This window comes from Anarrhichthys ocellatus, unplaced genomic scaffold, assembly GCF_004355925.1.
Source record: "Anarrhichthys ocellatus isolate YVR2014 unplaced genomic scaffold, GSC_Weel_1.0 scaffold146, whole genome shotgun sequence".
In the NCBI taxonomy this organism is placed as follows: domain Eukaryota; kingdom Metazoa; phylum Chordata; class Actinopteri; order Perciformes; family Anarhichadidae; genus Anarrhichthys; species Anarrhichthys ocellatus.
Window position 1 is genome coordinate 220,869 of NW_022280176.1, and position 13,282 is coordinate 234,150.

Consider the following 13,282-nt stretch of genomic DNA (forward strand, 5'->3'; position numbering starts at 1 on the left):
CAGTAAGCAGCGGGATCCAACCTGTCTTCTTTAATAACATCCACAAAGTGAGCATCGCTCCTCTCCCTGAAGTTCTTGGAGCGTAGCGGGATGAGCACTGAATGGTCCATGCCCATGGCTCCTCCGCTCCACGTCTTCTTCTCCTTCTCCTGCAGCATCTCACATAGGGACGTCTGGCTGTTGTTTAAGGCTTCCAGCTGAGGACTGAGCAGGCCGTTTAGGGTTTTGGGGCTGCGCCCTGCAGAAACAGCTGGGGAACACTTCAGATTTGGAATGTCCTAAAGGTGAAAAAGACGGGGGAGAGATAACCTGACTTTCCCCCCAAAAAAAACATGGGTAATGGATTTTTGCTTTGGAAACAGGGTCAACACTGATAAGAAGTAGTCTAAATATGAAATATAAAGCTAAAGAGTGTGCTACAGTTACACCAATGCATGTGTGTGACACACTTTATCTGGGACTCATGAGTTCTATTTCTTTGAACTAGTTTTAAGTCCATCGTTTTGCTGCTGGGCAAGAGTAAATGTAGAATTGGTTCACAATGCCCCAGTATTTGATAGGTAAGTGATGGCAAATAACTACATAAAATATACTACACTGGACATACATCAATAGTGCCAAACTGTTGTTCGAACTGTGAAAAGTCAAACAGCATCTTAGATAAAGAGTTTAGAGTATTATCATTTTGGTGAAGGTAACAACAACAGACTAACCTTGTTAATGATGGTCTTGTGGTCGTCAGGGCAGCCATTGTGCACAGCTGCTTCCTCCAGAACCTGATCCTCCCCTGGTATCAGTACCACACTGCAGGATATACAAGGAGACTGTAGGGAGGTAGAGGTTGGGGCGTGAAACGTATGGGGGCAGGAACGAAGAAAGATAATTAATACATTGAGAGATACAGATCAAAGAAAGCATGTAAGGAGAGAAAAACATGAAATGATGGCAGAGATCGAGTCCGAGATGCTTGAGGGACGACAAAATTACAAAAGAGAGACGACAAAAAAACATTCATCAGAAAACTTGTCATACGCAAACTAAGGATGCTTTGACGAGACTTACTATCATCTTACAAATCTGTATTAGCTCAACATTACTTATTCCAGCGATGACAATGCTAACAAGAGCGGCAGTAGCTACTGAAAGACAGATAAAGAAATGAAGTAAACAAGAGACGATGAAGAAGTCTACACAGACTCAAGGTCTTTATTTTCATCCAACTCATCTTCTTCAAACAGAATGGAAAGTGTGTGTGTATCAGAAAGAGATTTGTGTGACAGTTAAACTGTGCTATGAATGTCACCGACATGTGCAAGGCACTGTGAAATATTGAGAAGCCAATACACACACACACCAGTGTTTTAGTACCAGAGGCCGCTCTTAAGACCACTTTTTGAAGGTCTCAGTCTCGGAATGGGCCACATTTTTACTCTGTCTTGTTTCGCTCTCGGACAAGGAGGACTCAGGATTTTATTTCAAGACCGGTCAAGGCCCACGACTGTGTGGATATCATTAACTTGCCTGTACATTGTCTGATTTATTCATACTGTGATTTCTCATGGAAAACAAAAGAAAACCCCCACAAATAAAATTCACCTCTAAAATTCCCTTTGATTATTTTATCAATAATGTGTTAATGTACACTGATACACACACATATATAAAATATATATGAAAATAAAAGAAGTGCATGAAGAGAATCTTCATACGTTTTTATGGGAATGTGGATCTTTCAGATCAATTTGAGAAGTGCCTATGGTTTGCATGTTTTACATTTTATCTGAAGTTGTCATGAGGTATGGGACTCGCACTGGTTTTGGTCCTGGTCTTGACTTGGTCTTGACCCCTTAAAGTCTTGGTCTTGTCTCGGTCGCAATACACTCTGCATGCTACATTAATTGTGCAAACATGGATTACCACACCTGCCCTATGAATCCTTTCACAAATTTAAAAGTTATTAAGCCTTTTTGAAGATTTTTAAGAGTGTGATCTTCAGTGTGAGCCATATCTGTATATAAGTGAGAGCCACGCTTGAAGATGAAAAGCTGTAAATGGAGGAGTCGTCAGATGAAGGCAGAAAGAATTGAGAAGAAGGACCTCCCATCTCCCTGCTTGAGCTCATCACCATACTGAGGACCCCCACTGCTCCCACAAGTATCCCTCCCTCCACCACCTGGCCTGGCAGAGATCTGAAAGATCTGTGCAGGGATAATGGGGTGCACATGTGTACAGTGAAATGAGGACTAATTGGGGTGAATTTAAGGCACAGCGGTGCAGAGTTCTGAGGGTAATTATAAGGGAATAATGTGTTGCACAGTTTCTGTGAGTCCATGACCTCGTGGTATGATTTGGAAGCAAATCAGACATTTCCCTTGAAGGCAGAGTTAAGGAGGACACAGTGGATGGATATTTTCCAGATTGATGAGCAGAGCATGATGATGGTTCAGTTAATATATAGACTGCCTGCTGGGGAGAACAGCGCTTTTCATTGCCTAATTAATCAAATGAATCAGTAAGATCTCATTGTTTTGTTCTTAGATTCTTATAATACGGATTTAATGAGGACTGAGGCACTACACTAATGTAGGCATGTGTGGATGCATGCAAACAGACGCACCAAAAGTGAAGAGAGAAATAAACAAAGATGTTCTACCCATGCAGGGTACCCAAGGTTGAAGACCATGTAATTACTAGCAAGAGTACACTAGATTTTTATAATGATCCGACTGAAAAACCCCAGACCAATGTTGACAACTCATTTACAATGAAAGTAAAAGAAAAACAAGCGAGCAGTTTGAGGAAGACTGTGCATGGATAGACTGCTCGCAAGCAGGCATGCAAGCAGGTAGCTCGTCCAATTATTACATTTGGACCGAATCAAATGATTGAACGGGCTTATTACAGTCCTGCGATAGCCACAGTTACCCAATTCTTTTCTTTTTTTTGTCGAGGCATTTGATTCATTGCTGTCGGGATGTAGTGAGAATTTTAACACAAATAGCACGCAAAAAGATTTGATGAAGATTACCAACCCTGCCTTTTATGATCTTAACGATTCAGATGCATGGTAATGACAGGGGTGAAAGACGAATGTCTTTCATTTCCTCCACTCAAGACAAAAAGGAAGCTACTTGCATGCAAAAAAAGAAAAAGAAAATTAAAATATTAAAGCTTCTGATACACCCATATAAACAAAAGTACACAGAGAGCAAAAAGATGAATATCAAAGAGGCTGTAGCAGAACTTGCAGCTCAGTTTTCTGCCTCAGGCAATATTGATACTGCAAAAAAAAAACTGATCCCACTTCCTCAACAACATGGCTGATGTTTCATATTATTTTCTCAGAGGTAGTGTGCATTTACCTTAGCAATTTCTGGAGGCAGGCTGCAGGCTGCAGGGGCTCCATCAGGTGTGTGCACCCTGGAAGTGGGGCTCCGACGATCTGCAAGCTCAAGCCCCGCCAAACCCAACTGAGAGCAGCTGCAGAGAGAGGGAGGCTCCACCTTCCTGCCAGAGATCAGGTAGGTCTTCAGGCCTGGAGGGACAGAAACAGAGAGGGAGAGGAAGATGTCAGTGGCAGATCAGTTGTTACTCTCAGATGAAACTGGAACAGGCCTGAGTTGGGTTTAGTCATCCCTGTTTGGTGGTTGAGGAGTTGTTTTAGGATTCAGCAGAGGCTCAGTACCCGGCACAATGAATTCCCCAGTGAATCATGTCAGCAGGTTCTCGCATGAAAGTATAGAATAAAGAGAGGGAGACGCAGAGAATATCAATATATGCTAGATGAAAAAAACAAGGTCACACATGACTCATTCTTGTTTCCATAAACATACAGTATACATCGAAAAGATGTGTGATGCATCTGTGCAATATTTTTTTCTTTCTCTAGAATGAGACAGAAGAGCCATTGTCATTTCTTTTGCACCCTCATCACACCTAATTCTCTGCTCCAACTCCATAGCCTGAGGAAGAATTTCTCTATAGAAGCGCTGAAATCCTCCCATATATCATTATTAATCTATTTTTCTCTGTAATGAGATAATTCATCTTTCATAAATGTATCCCATAGAATGCATGTGCACATGCATGAATTTGAGGTCCTCATGAGAGACAGTAAGAGTTTCAAACACAACAGACCATGGCGAAATATTTGAACACCTGCCCACATGTTATCATTTCCATCAGTCCTACAAGGTGTGTGTGTCTGTGTCTGTAGGGGTGTGTGTGTGTGTCTGTGTGCAACCTTTAGCCAAAAATCAATCCTCCAGCCAACAAAATTGACCACTTCGCCCAAGACACTGACAAAACATGGCAATGTGGAGAGATGTCTTTCAAATGATCTAACTGCTTATATGCACAACATATTTCACTTGCTTTACAACATTGGACGCACGGAAATACACAAGCTTGCATATTTTTACACTCTAACTAACTGAGACTAAGTGTTTGTTACCGAATCCCCTCTTCATATTTCCCGCATCTGTCTGCAACACTGCAGTGGCAAGCCACATCCACAGTAACAGGTATCTGTGTGTGTTTGTATGTGTGTGTGTCAGCAACATAGGTAAGTACCTGGGACCATGTGCTTATCCACATATTTCAACTGTCAGTGAAGCTGCAGCGTCTGGCTCTGAGCATTGTTTGCCCTAAGTACTTCAGACAGTCCTCCCACTGCTGAGCCTCTGCTGAGCAACCCTGGAGCTGCACTCTAACACACTCACACAGACCACACATGTGGCACGAGGGTACATGTTCTCATTTGCAATGATACATATGCACACACATATATACAAATACATATATATATAAAAAAAGAAATACAGCACCTCCAATCACCTACACACCCAGTCAAATACATATACAGCACAGAGCAGAGGTGTGGATGGACGGCTTCGCTGTAGCTGGGTCGATAGCCAGATGGATGAGGATTCAGGGATGGGAAGCGAAGGCGGTAAACAGCAGTAACAAAGAACTAATTCCCTGCACCAGTGATGCAGAATGACACGCCCGCAAGAAGAGGAATCTTTGACTGCCTCTAAAGATGAAAATGTGTGAGTGTGACTGTGTGTTAAAGGGAGATCCATAGACACACACACACACACACACACACAATACTCACACACTGCGTTGACTGATTTCATTAGTTTGCTAATGAAATCCTTCTCTGCCTCCCACCAGGACATTCAGTGACTTCTGCTCATGGGTCAACAGGGTTGCTTTTCCCCCCCCTTTCTCTTGGTTTCTGTTTTTGTCTTCTGTCTTTGCCTCAACACAGTGTTTTCTAAAAGCAAAACAGGTAAAGATATCTTGAAATGACATATGTAGGGCAGCAAAGAAAATGTCAAATGATGTCTCATTTTCCCCATGACCGTGGGCAGAGATTTGCATTGATGGGACTGCTCTCTTGTCTTTCACGGCAATTTCTAAAAGATTCTCTTTTTTGAGTCAAAAAGACGCTCATGTCTGTTTCAGGCTAAAACACAAAACTTCCAAAGTATGTGAGTCACACTGTATTATTTATTAATATATTTAGAGTCACGATTAATGCAAATCATATATCTGCTGTAAAAACAATGGTGCCGGCTGAGTAATAATAAAACTGTATATGACGGGGACAGAGCCAAATCCGACTAAACAGAAATCACTGAACCATTCTGCCTCTATTCCCCAATATCGTAACAGCTTGCGAAAGATAATTAAGTGTTTCAAGCAAGATAATACACACAGCAACACATTACTAGAGCAGAACATTTGATAGTGGATCAAACAATAATGACTCAATATTTTAAAAAAACACACAAAGACAATTACAAACAAGATACCAGACATGAATACAAAACTGGATAAGAGGGGAACAAAAAAAGGGAAAAATTGGTCAAAACTCATAAATAAAACTCTTGAAACTGAAGGAAACCACAGCAAGCTGTTGAGTGAGGGGGCGGGAGATCAGCTGCAGTCTACCCTCCCATCACCTCATGTTTGGCTTTGACTTACGTCAAAATAAATGTGTTGCTGGCTTGATTTCAGACATTTCAGAGCTCCCCTTCTGTCAGACAAAAGCAGAGAACAGACAGGAATCCATGGCCATCTCTTTCAGAGGTTAATGCGGATGTATATTAGATGGATCACATCTTGTGGACAGTTTGTTTCAGGGAGAGTCCCGACAGCCAGAGAAGAGCAAGATAAATCGACTGCAGGGGCTTGCAAAGGTGCACAGCATGTTATCCGTGTTTGTTTGTATGAGGGGGTTAAATGAGTTCAAGTGTCTGCAGATGTTTATCCGCTTGTTTCTGGCAATTCTGGGACAATCTCTCATAGTAACAATCCAACCTTGTGGTAGATGAAATTACATTGTTGTCATGGGTAGTAAATTGTGGCTCTGATAACCTGGCCTGACCAGCAGCTGGCCCCAATGTCCCCTTCAACAGGTTCCAACATCATCAGAACAGCTGTGCCCCAAAGACCTTGTGGCAGGGGAAAAGTTCAGGAAACTTCATGCTTGTTTCTTTCTAGCTGAGTGTGTCTGACTACGTATCGGTCAGTCTGTGCACATCTTCTTGATGATCTGCGATACAAGTACATGTACGTGTGTTTGCCGCTCTCCATGTCTGTTGACCCTGGGCTAATTGAAGAGCATCATTAGTGGAAGCCTCTATAGCAATTTGAAGTGTCCTGTCCAGTGCTATCATCTGACAGGTAACAGTAGACAACCTTTCCCCATTAGAGCCCACTCATATTATCTCCCTCTCCAGGCCCTTTTGTTTCCGGACAGAGGAGAGCAACATGAGAAAAGCACTTTGCAACCAAATAACACCATCACCTCCTCCCTCTCTCACCTCCTCACGGCACGTCCACACTCTTCAGGGACTGCAGCCGCCCCTGAACCTCTCTTTGCATGATGCTCAGAGGAGTTCAGTGCAGAGGTTGGGTGCGCCAAACAAACATAGATAAAAAGGTGGAGACAACACATAAGTTGTGACTGCAGTGGTCATTTCCCACACCACCAATATAACCTTCGATCTGGCCCGAGAACGATGGACAACTAGCTGGAATGCAAAAGACCAGGTACGAAAAGCCTGGCTGCTAGAGACACTTTTAGTGTCCTATATATGTCAAGGAATAATTGATGTCACTTTGTGACAGACAGTTAGACAGACAGACAGAAATATAGACTATCAATCTATCTTTACATTGACACACACACACAAAAAGAGGGAATAAAGAATGGAAGGCTAAATTATCAAAGAAAAAAAAGAAGATGGTAGTGAACAGCCAATGCTGCTGTCCTGGGGAGGTTTACTAAAAGCAGCAGAACACAGAGGGCAATGGTGAGGGAATAAGAAGGCAGAAATGCTTGGATCAGCACACACACACACACACACACACACACACACACACACACACACACATTAACACAAACATATCATGCGCCTTATCTTCTGATAATGACAGGTTTGCCTTCCAGGGCCAGATTTTGGAGCAGGAGGGTAGAGGAGCAGGTGGCGCAGAGAAACTAGCATTGCTCGGCTGGACAGCTCTCCATGCCAGTTGGCATTGCCAGCGAGCAGCCCCCACCCTCCCCCACCACTGCGCCCACTTCCTGGGATATACTGTACATCCTGCTGTCCCTATCGGGGGGGGGGGGGGGGGGGGAGAGGGCAGCAGGAACATAAAGGGAACCTGTCCAGTATGACAGGCTGTTTAGGCGGACTTCATTACCCTGGCATGGTTTGCAGAGGAGAGGAGGCAGAGATAAGATAGCAGAGATGAAAGACGTGGAGGCTAGAGTGAGTCTGTGAGTTGTGTGCCGTTTATGAGTGAACCCATTCAGTCAGAAAGCATGAAAGACGATCTACATTTTTCATAAGGAATCATCAAGGGACTCACACTGTCATCTCTGACCTTCCTTTTTTACAGCTGAACACTTCTGCTGAGCTGTTATGTCTAAAGCATTAAAGGGCATGCAAGAAAATGAGCAGAATTATTCACAATGTTAAATTTGGGCAGAGTGTCTCCTCCGTCTGAGTCAAGAAGAGAAGTATGATGAATAATACAGATGACAGGATGTTTCACACTTTGCTCAGTTTACTACGTACATAAACAAGCAGGCTGAGCTAAATGCTGATTGTTTTAAATATATTGTGTGTGCTTACAAGCACACTGGGCATGGAGCCAACAACAAACTGTATCAATGCCCAATATGTATAATTTAAGTAAGCCTCTGATGGATTTATAGTAGAACTGTAAAACAACACAGATTTGTCAACCTGTAAAGATTTTGACCTGCTGTTTCTATCTATATAATATTTCTATCTCCGGTTGAAACAGGCTATTGTCGGTTAAGGTCTGCTTTTTATTTGGTCTAATAGATTTTAGCATCAATTTGATGAGGTACCTTTTTGGAGTATTTCATTCACTAGATTACCCTAAAAAGCTCTCATCTAGTTATTTTGTCATTAAATGAATTCACAATTGAAAATCCAGAAAATTACTGTAATTGATAATGATGGGTGGTAAGTATGTTTTCTTTGTTTTAGGGGCACAAACTGCAGGGAACTACTGCAGTAGAGCACTGGTATTTGACAAACAAGGTGTTATCTGGATACAACTGAAGTTGTGCCTTCTGTGAACACGTCAAACTCACTCTTGAGGCGCAGCTAAACCAATACAGTTTTTCACAAACACCAGAGATAACCCACAGTGAGCTCTTGGAATGAGTTGTATAAGCCATAAAAAGAGACATCAAGTCCTGGACACCACCTGGCCTTTCTCAGCACATTAGCTTTCCAGGTTTAGGACAAAAACACGTCTCTTATCTGTGAACTACGTCACAGCACTTCTCTACTGAGACACAAACAACAAGCCATGCTAAGGTCTCTCTTCCCATTGCAATCAGTAACATCTGTAAACATCATTCCCCTCTTTCTGTCCCTCAATGCTGTAAACAGGGGTGGCACCACAAACAAAAGTTCCATGTTTGGCTCGTGTATTTTTTCCTGGCTGCAATCCGGCCCCATCGAGGCTCACTCAAAAACGACAATAGAAACACTTGACATCTCTCCAAAGTCTTTAACTCTCGCTTGGCTGCGTCTGTCTCGTGTACACTCTGCACTCAATTTGGATCCTGTGTCTTTGGTCCTTCCATCCTTGACATTCCCAGGCTGCCATGGTCTGCTGGCAGAACAATAGATAGACAGTTGACACCCCTCCAAAATCTTTACCCCCCCCCCCCCGCGTCCACCCTTTGCTCAGTGGCCTGTAGTTTCTCCCTGTATTGTCAATCTCACTGTACTGTCTGTCTCTCTGTCTTTCTCTCTCTCTCTGTCCCGCACCGTACTATCCTCCCTGTTCTTTTGTGCCTGAGCCGATATGTGTTTGACTCATCGCTACGCAGGCTTTACGGCTGACATCATCCTAAAAGCTCAAACTCACTTTCCATCATCTTTTTTTACACTATTGTCCTCTACTCTGTCAAACCCTTTACCCATGCATGCTCCACTGAATGCTAATGCCCCCACCCACTTTTCATCTCTTTGATTATGACCATATGGCTCCTTATGCTATTCAGCACATCAGTCCAGTTCACTTGTTTCCTGCTCCATTTGCTTCAAAGAGTTTCAGTTGAAATATTCTTTATAGTGGTGATTTGAACCCCTCTGCAGTTTAAATACTTTGGCAGGATAAGAAAACATCTACTTTTTATGAACAGAAAAGCCACGTATTTAGCTTTGTGATAATGCATATTTCAAATAATACAATTACTTTTTATTAAATGATTTATTTAGCGTTAGGCATCTAGGACTCTCACTTCAAGCCCAGGACATTAAAAATTCTGATTAAAATCTCTGCTGATAATTACTTTTACAAGCAGGTCTTTGTATGAAGTTCTGTTAAATTTAATCACAAGCTGTATTATCTGGGCCTGAGATGCTATTGACCTGCAGTCATGAGCATCGCTCGCTCATCGGTCAAACAGTGACAGAATTTGTGACTCTGGGTAAATTATCAAAGCAAAGAGGCAACGCAGACAAACATCTCCCTCCTTCTCATGCATCATCCACTCATTGCCTTCTGTTCTCGTACCACAGACTCTGCTTACTCAACATTTTGACTAATGGCATCTTCACTAGGGGGTTGACGAAGAAAATGTGCTGGATCTTCTGCTGAGCACCGCGCCACTCCCCGAGGACTTTATCTGAAGCAGGCCGATGACAGGAGAATTAAATAAGGTTGCTAACTATAACCCAACATCAGACCACCACAGGAACCTCTGAATCATATTCTGCCAAAGACAGAGACACAACTTGTATGTATGCCGATGACTGCTTGCACTGTTGACCTAAAAATCAGAATTGACAGGTTTTAAATTAAATCTCACGGTCAAGCACAGAAAGGACGTCAGGGAACAATTTGATATGCAGCCTGTTAAGATGAGCATTGCTGTAATGTTTGTTGATGAAGGTGTCATTTACAAAACAGTGGAGGCAGCACTCTGACTCAACAGTTGCAGAAAGAGACAGCAGCAAGATGGATGGTACGAAAACAAAAGAAAAAAACAGGGGACAGGGAGGCAGAAAGGAGAAGTGAGACAAAGAGACACAGATTGAAAGTGATTAATAGGGAATGACCTCTGTCAGGAATATTTCCCTTAGCACACACACACACATATACGCAGTAAGTCAGAGATTGGCCTTTAGGCGTGACAGCATGGGGGATTCCTGGGGCTATAAAGTACTTGGATAGAGGAGCAGCTGATAGCTGGAGGGGACACAGGAGGGAGGTCCCCAAATGAAGCTAACGGAGGGAGTTGAGCCTGAGGCAGGGAGCTCAGGAACCAGCCACACCTAAAGCACCGCTGATATATCCTTGTGGACGATATATTAGTATTAATGGATGTCAGCCAATAAGAAACATGAAATTCCAGTAGAGAACTGCCAAATGATGCAAGATGTTTCTGAGATCAGCCTGGAAAAAGCCCAGTATAGTTATATGTGTAAGAAACCTTTTATTATCAATTATTCAATAATCCTTTTGCTTAGTCAGTTTTATTATCTAGTCAAAAAAACTACTAAACTAATAGGTGCCTCTCACTAGTAACCTAAACCACAAAAAACAATCTGACAGACAAAAGCAAGCAACACCTCAAATGTCCATCCATTCATTTTCATCCGCTTATCCAAGGGCTGTTTCAAAGGGACAGCAGGCTAAGCAAAGTATTTCAATCATCCATTTTCCAGTTCTTCCTGTGGGACCCCAAGGCGTTTTCCAGGCCAGACAAGATACATAATCTTTCCAACTTGCTCTGGGTCTTCCCCGGGGCCTCTTACCAGTCCGGACAACTTCTAACAGGAGGCTCCCAGGAGGCATCCTGATGAGATACCCAAACCATCTCAACTGACCCCATAAAGGAGCAGTGGCTCTACTCTGACCACTTGTCTCTATCTCACACTCCACTTTACCCTCATTTGTGAACAAGACCCATTGGGTGCATTGTGAGCCGGGCAGCAGGCAAAAGCAGGGTCACAGGCCCAGGCATCGCCAAAAAACCTCAAATACAAAGAGTTAATTGTCGGCATGTTTTATTCATCCCGGTTTTGGTAATCAATAAAACAGAACTGTCATCCCATGCGTTTTTTTTTACTTGACTAATTGATTAATTGGCGGATTGTTTGAGCTCTACGACACCCACAAACACACTCACTTCCTCAAAACTAAATTCTATATTATTTTCAATAATAAAAGGGACAAGAAGGATTGCAGTAGATTAAAGATTAATAGCTGCAGATAATGAGAACAGAAAAGATTATAGGTATGTAAATAAAAGAAGAGAGGAGACAGGGTGCAGGGGGGGTCAGAAGTGAGCCAAAGAAAATAACTTAAGATAAAAGTCTCTTGATTTACAGCATAAATAAAACAGAGAAACACAGGAAAAGTATTTTAAAATAGATGCTTCCTCATTCTTAAAGCTGGCCTGAGACACTTCATTTCACAGTTTACAATGCTGATAATAAAATACCTAGCCATGCAGCTATAAAATACACTGAAGGAATTGATAGGGGAAAACACACTTTTAATGTACAACACACACACACACACAGTGCAGGGTGAGTGCAGTAGCAGGCTTCAGGATGGACTGGCTCCCCAGTCATCGTCTCTCATTCATAATTCACACAGGCATTTATCACACACACACACTCTCCCGCTGTGCACACTAACAAGTCACTACAGCCCACAAACACGGACAGGGTACAGCTGCATGTGTGGGTGTTTGCATCTAGTGTACTTGATTGCAAAGTGCAGAAAGTGAGTCTGTGTAAGTGTGTGTGTGTGTGTGTGTGTGTAGGAGGGGGTTCCTGTGCGTGTGTCATCTTGAGTCTGATAACAAAAAGCCAAGAGAGGGTTGTTTGACCACTTAAAGCCATCGTCTATGCAAAAATGTCATCTGAAAAACACAGACAGGATGCGGCTGTATAAGTGAATGTTTGAATTTAATGTATTGGAACGCAAAGTGTATAAAGTTAGTTTGTGCAAGTGAATGTGTGGGTGTGCGTAGGAGGGGGGTTATTGTGTGCGTCACCTTAAGACTCAGCTCCATCTGTCAATGTCAGTAAAAGCTATTGTGTGTCTGTTAGCAGGCGTGCTGGCGTTTTCTGTACCCTTGATAACAAAGGAAAAAAACTAAGGATGCATCAATGACTCATGACAGCAATTTATCACTCGAGCATCTGCACAACCGCAAGGAGAGCAAGCTTAGCCCCATGCGCATCTCAACCCCCACTGCACAAGTAGAGATCTAATACAGCAAGATAGAAACATCAGGAGAAAGACACACAGAGATGCCTTGTCATACATTTCTTTCACTTTTTCAAGGTTTACATCTCTTTGAGAGTCAGAATGTGTGCAGTTTGCATCTGTGTAGGAGTCCTTCAGAGCTGCAGCGGTGAAGAGTGGCTGCACGTGTTCGGCTTATTCCTGCTGGGCTCACACAGAAATAAGCCTTCGCTTGGCTTTTGCCTCAATATGAAAGCCAGAGCTTCAGTTGAATACACTCAATTTGGCCCCTCTTTCCCAGTCTGAGCACCAGTCCTTCCATCTAAAAAGAGCCTCTCGTTACCAGCTGACCCACGCCCCTTTCAATAGCCTGTTGCCATGGCAATTAGCCTTGGTGGGCTCAGGGTGCATAGCTGGGGTAGGCCTAAGTGAGTGTGTGTGTGTGTGTGTGCGTGTGTTGCCGCAGATGGGAAATCTCCTCTTTCATGTGTTGTGTTGAGGCTGGTGTTAT

At 42.9% G+C, this 13,282-nt stretch overlaps 1 protein-coding gene across 1 annotated transcript in view; it reads right to left on the reverse strand.

The window, feature by feature from the left end:
- Positions 1 to 13,282, reverse strand: part of adcy9 (adenylate cyclase 9) — a 31,658-nt gene that overhangs the window by 7,412 nt on the left and 10,964 nt on the right. The window contains exons 3-5 of the mRNA XM_031877759.1: positions 3,363 to 3,535; positions 714 to 824; positions 22 to 278 (exon numbers count right to left, since the gene is read on the reverse strand). Coding sequence (XP_031733619.1) covers positions 22 to 278; positions 714 to 824; positions 3,363 to 3,535 — 541 coding nt within the window. The remainder of the gene's footprint in view (positions 1 to 21; positions 279 to 713; positions 825 to 3,362; positions 3,536 to 13,282) is intronic.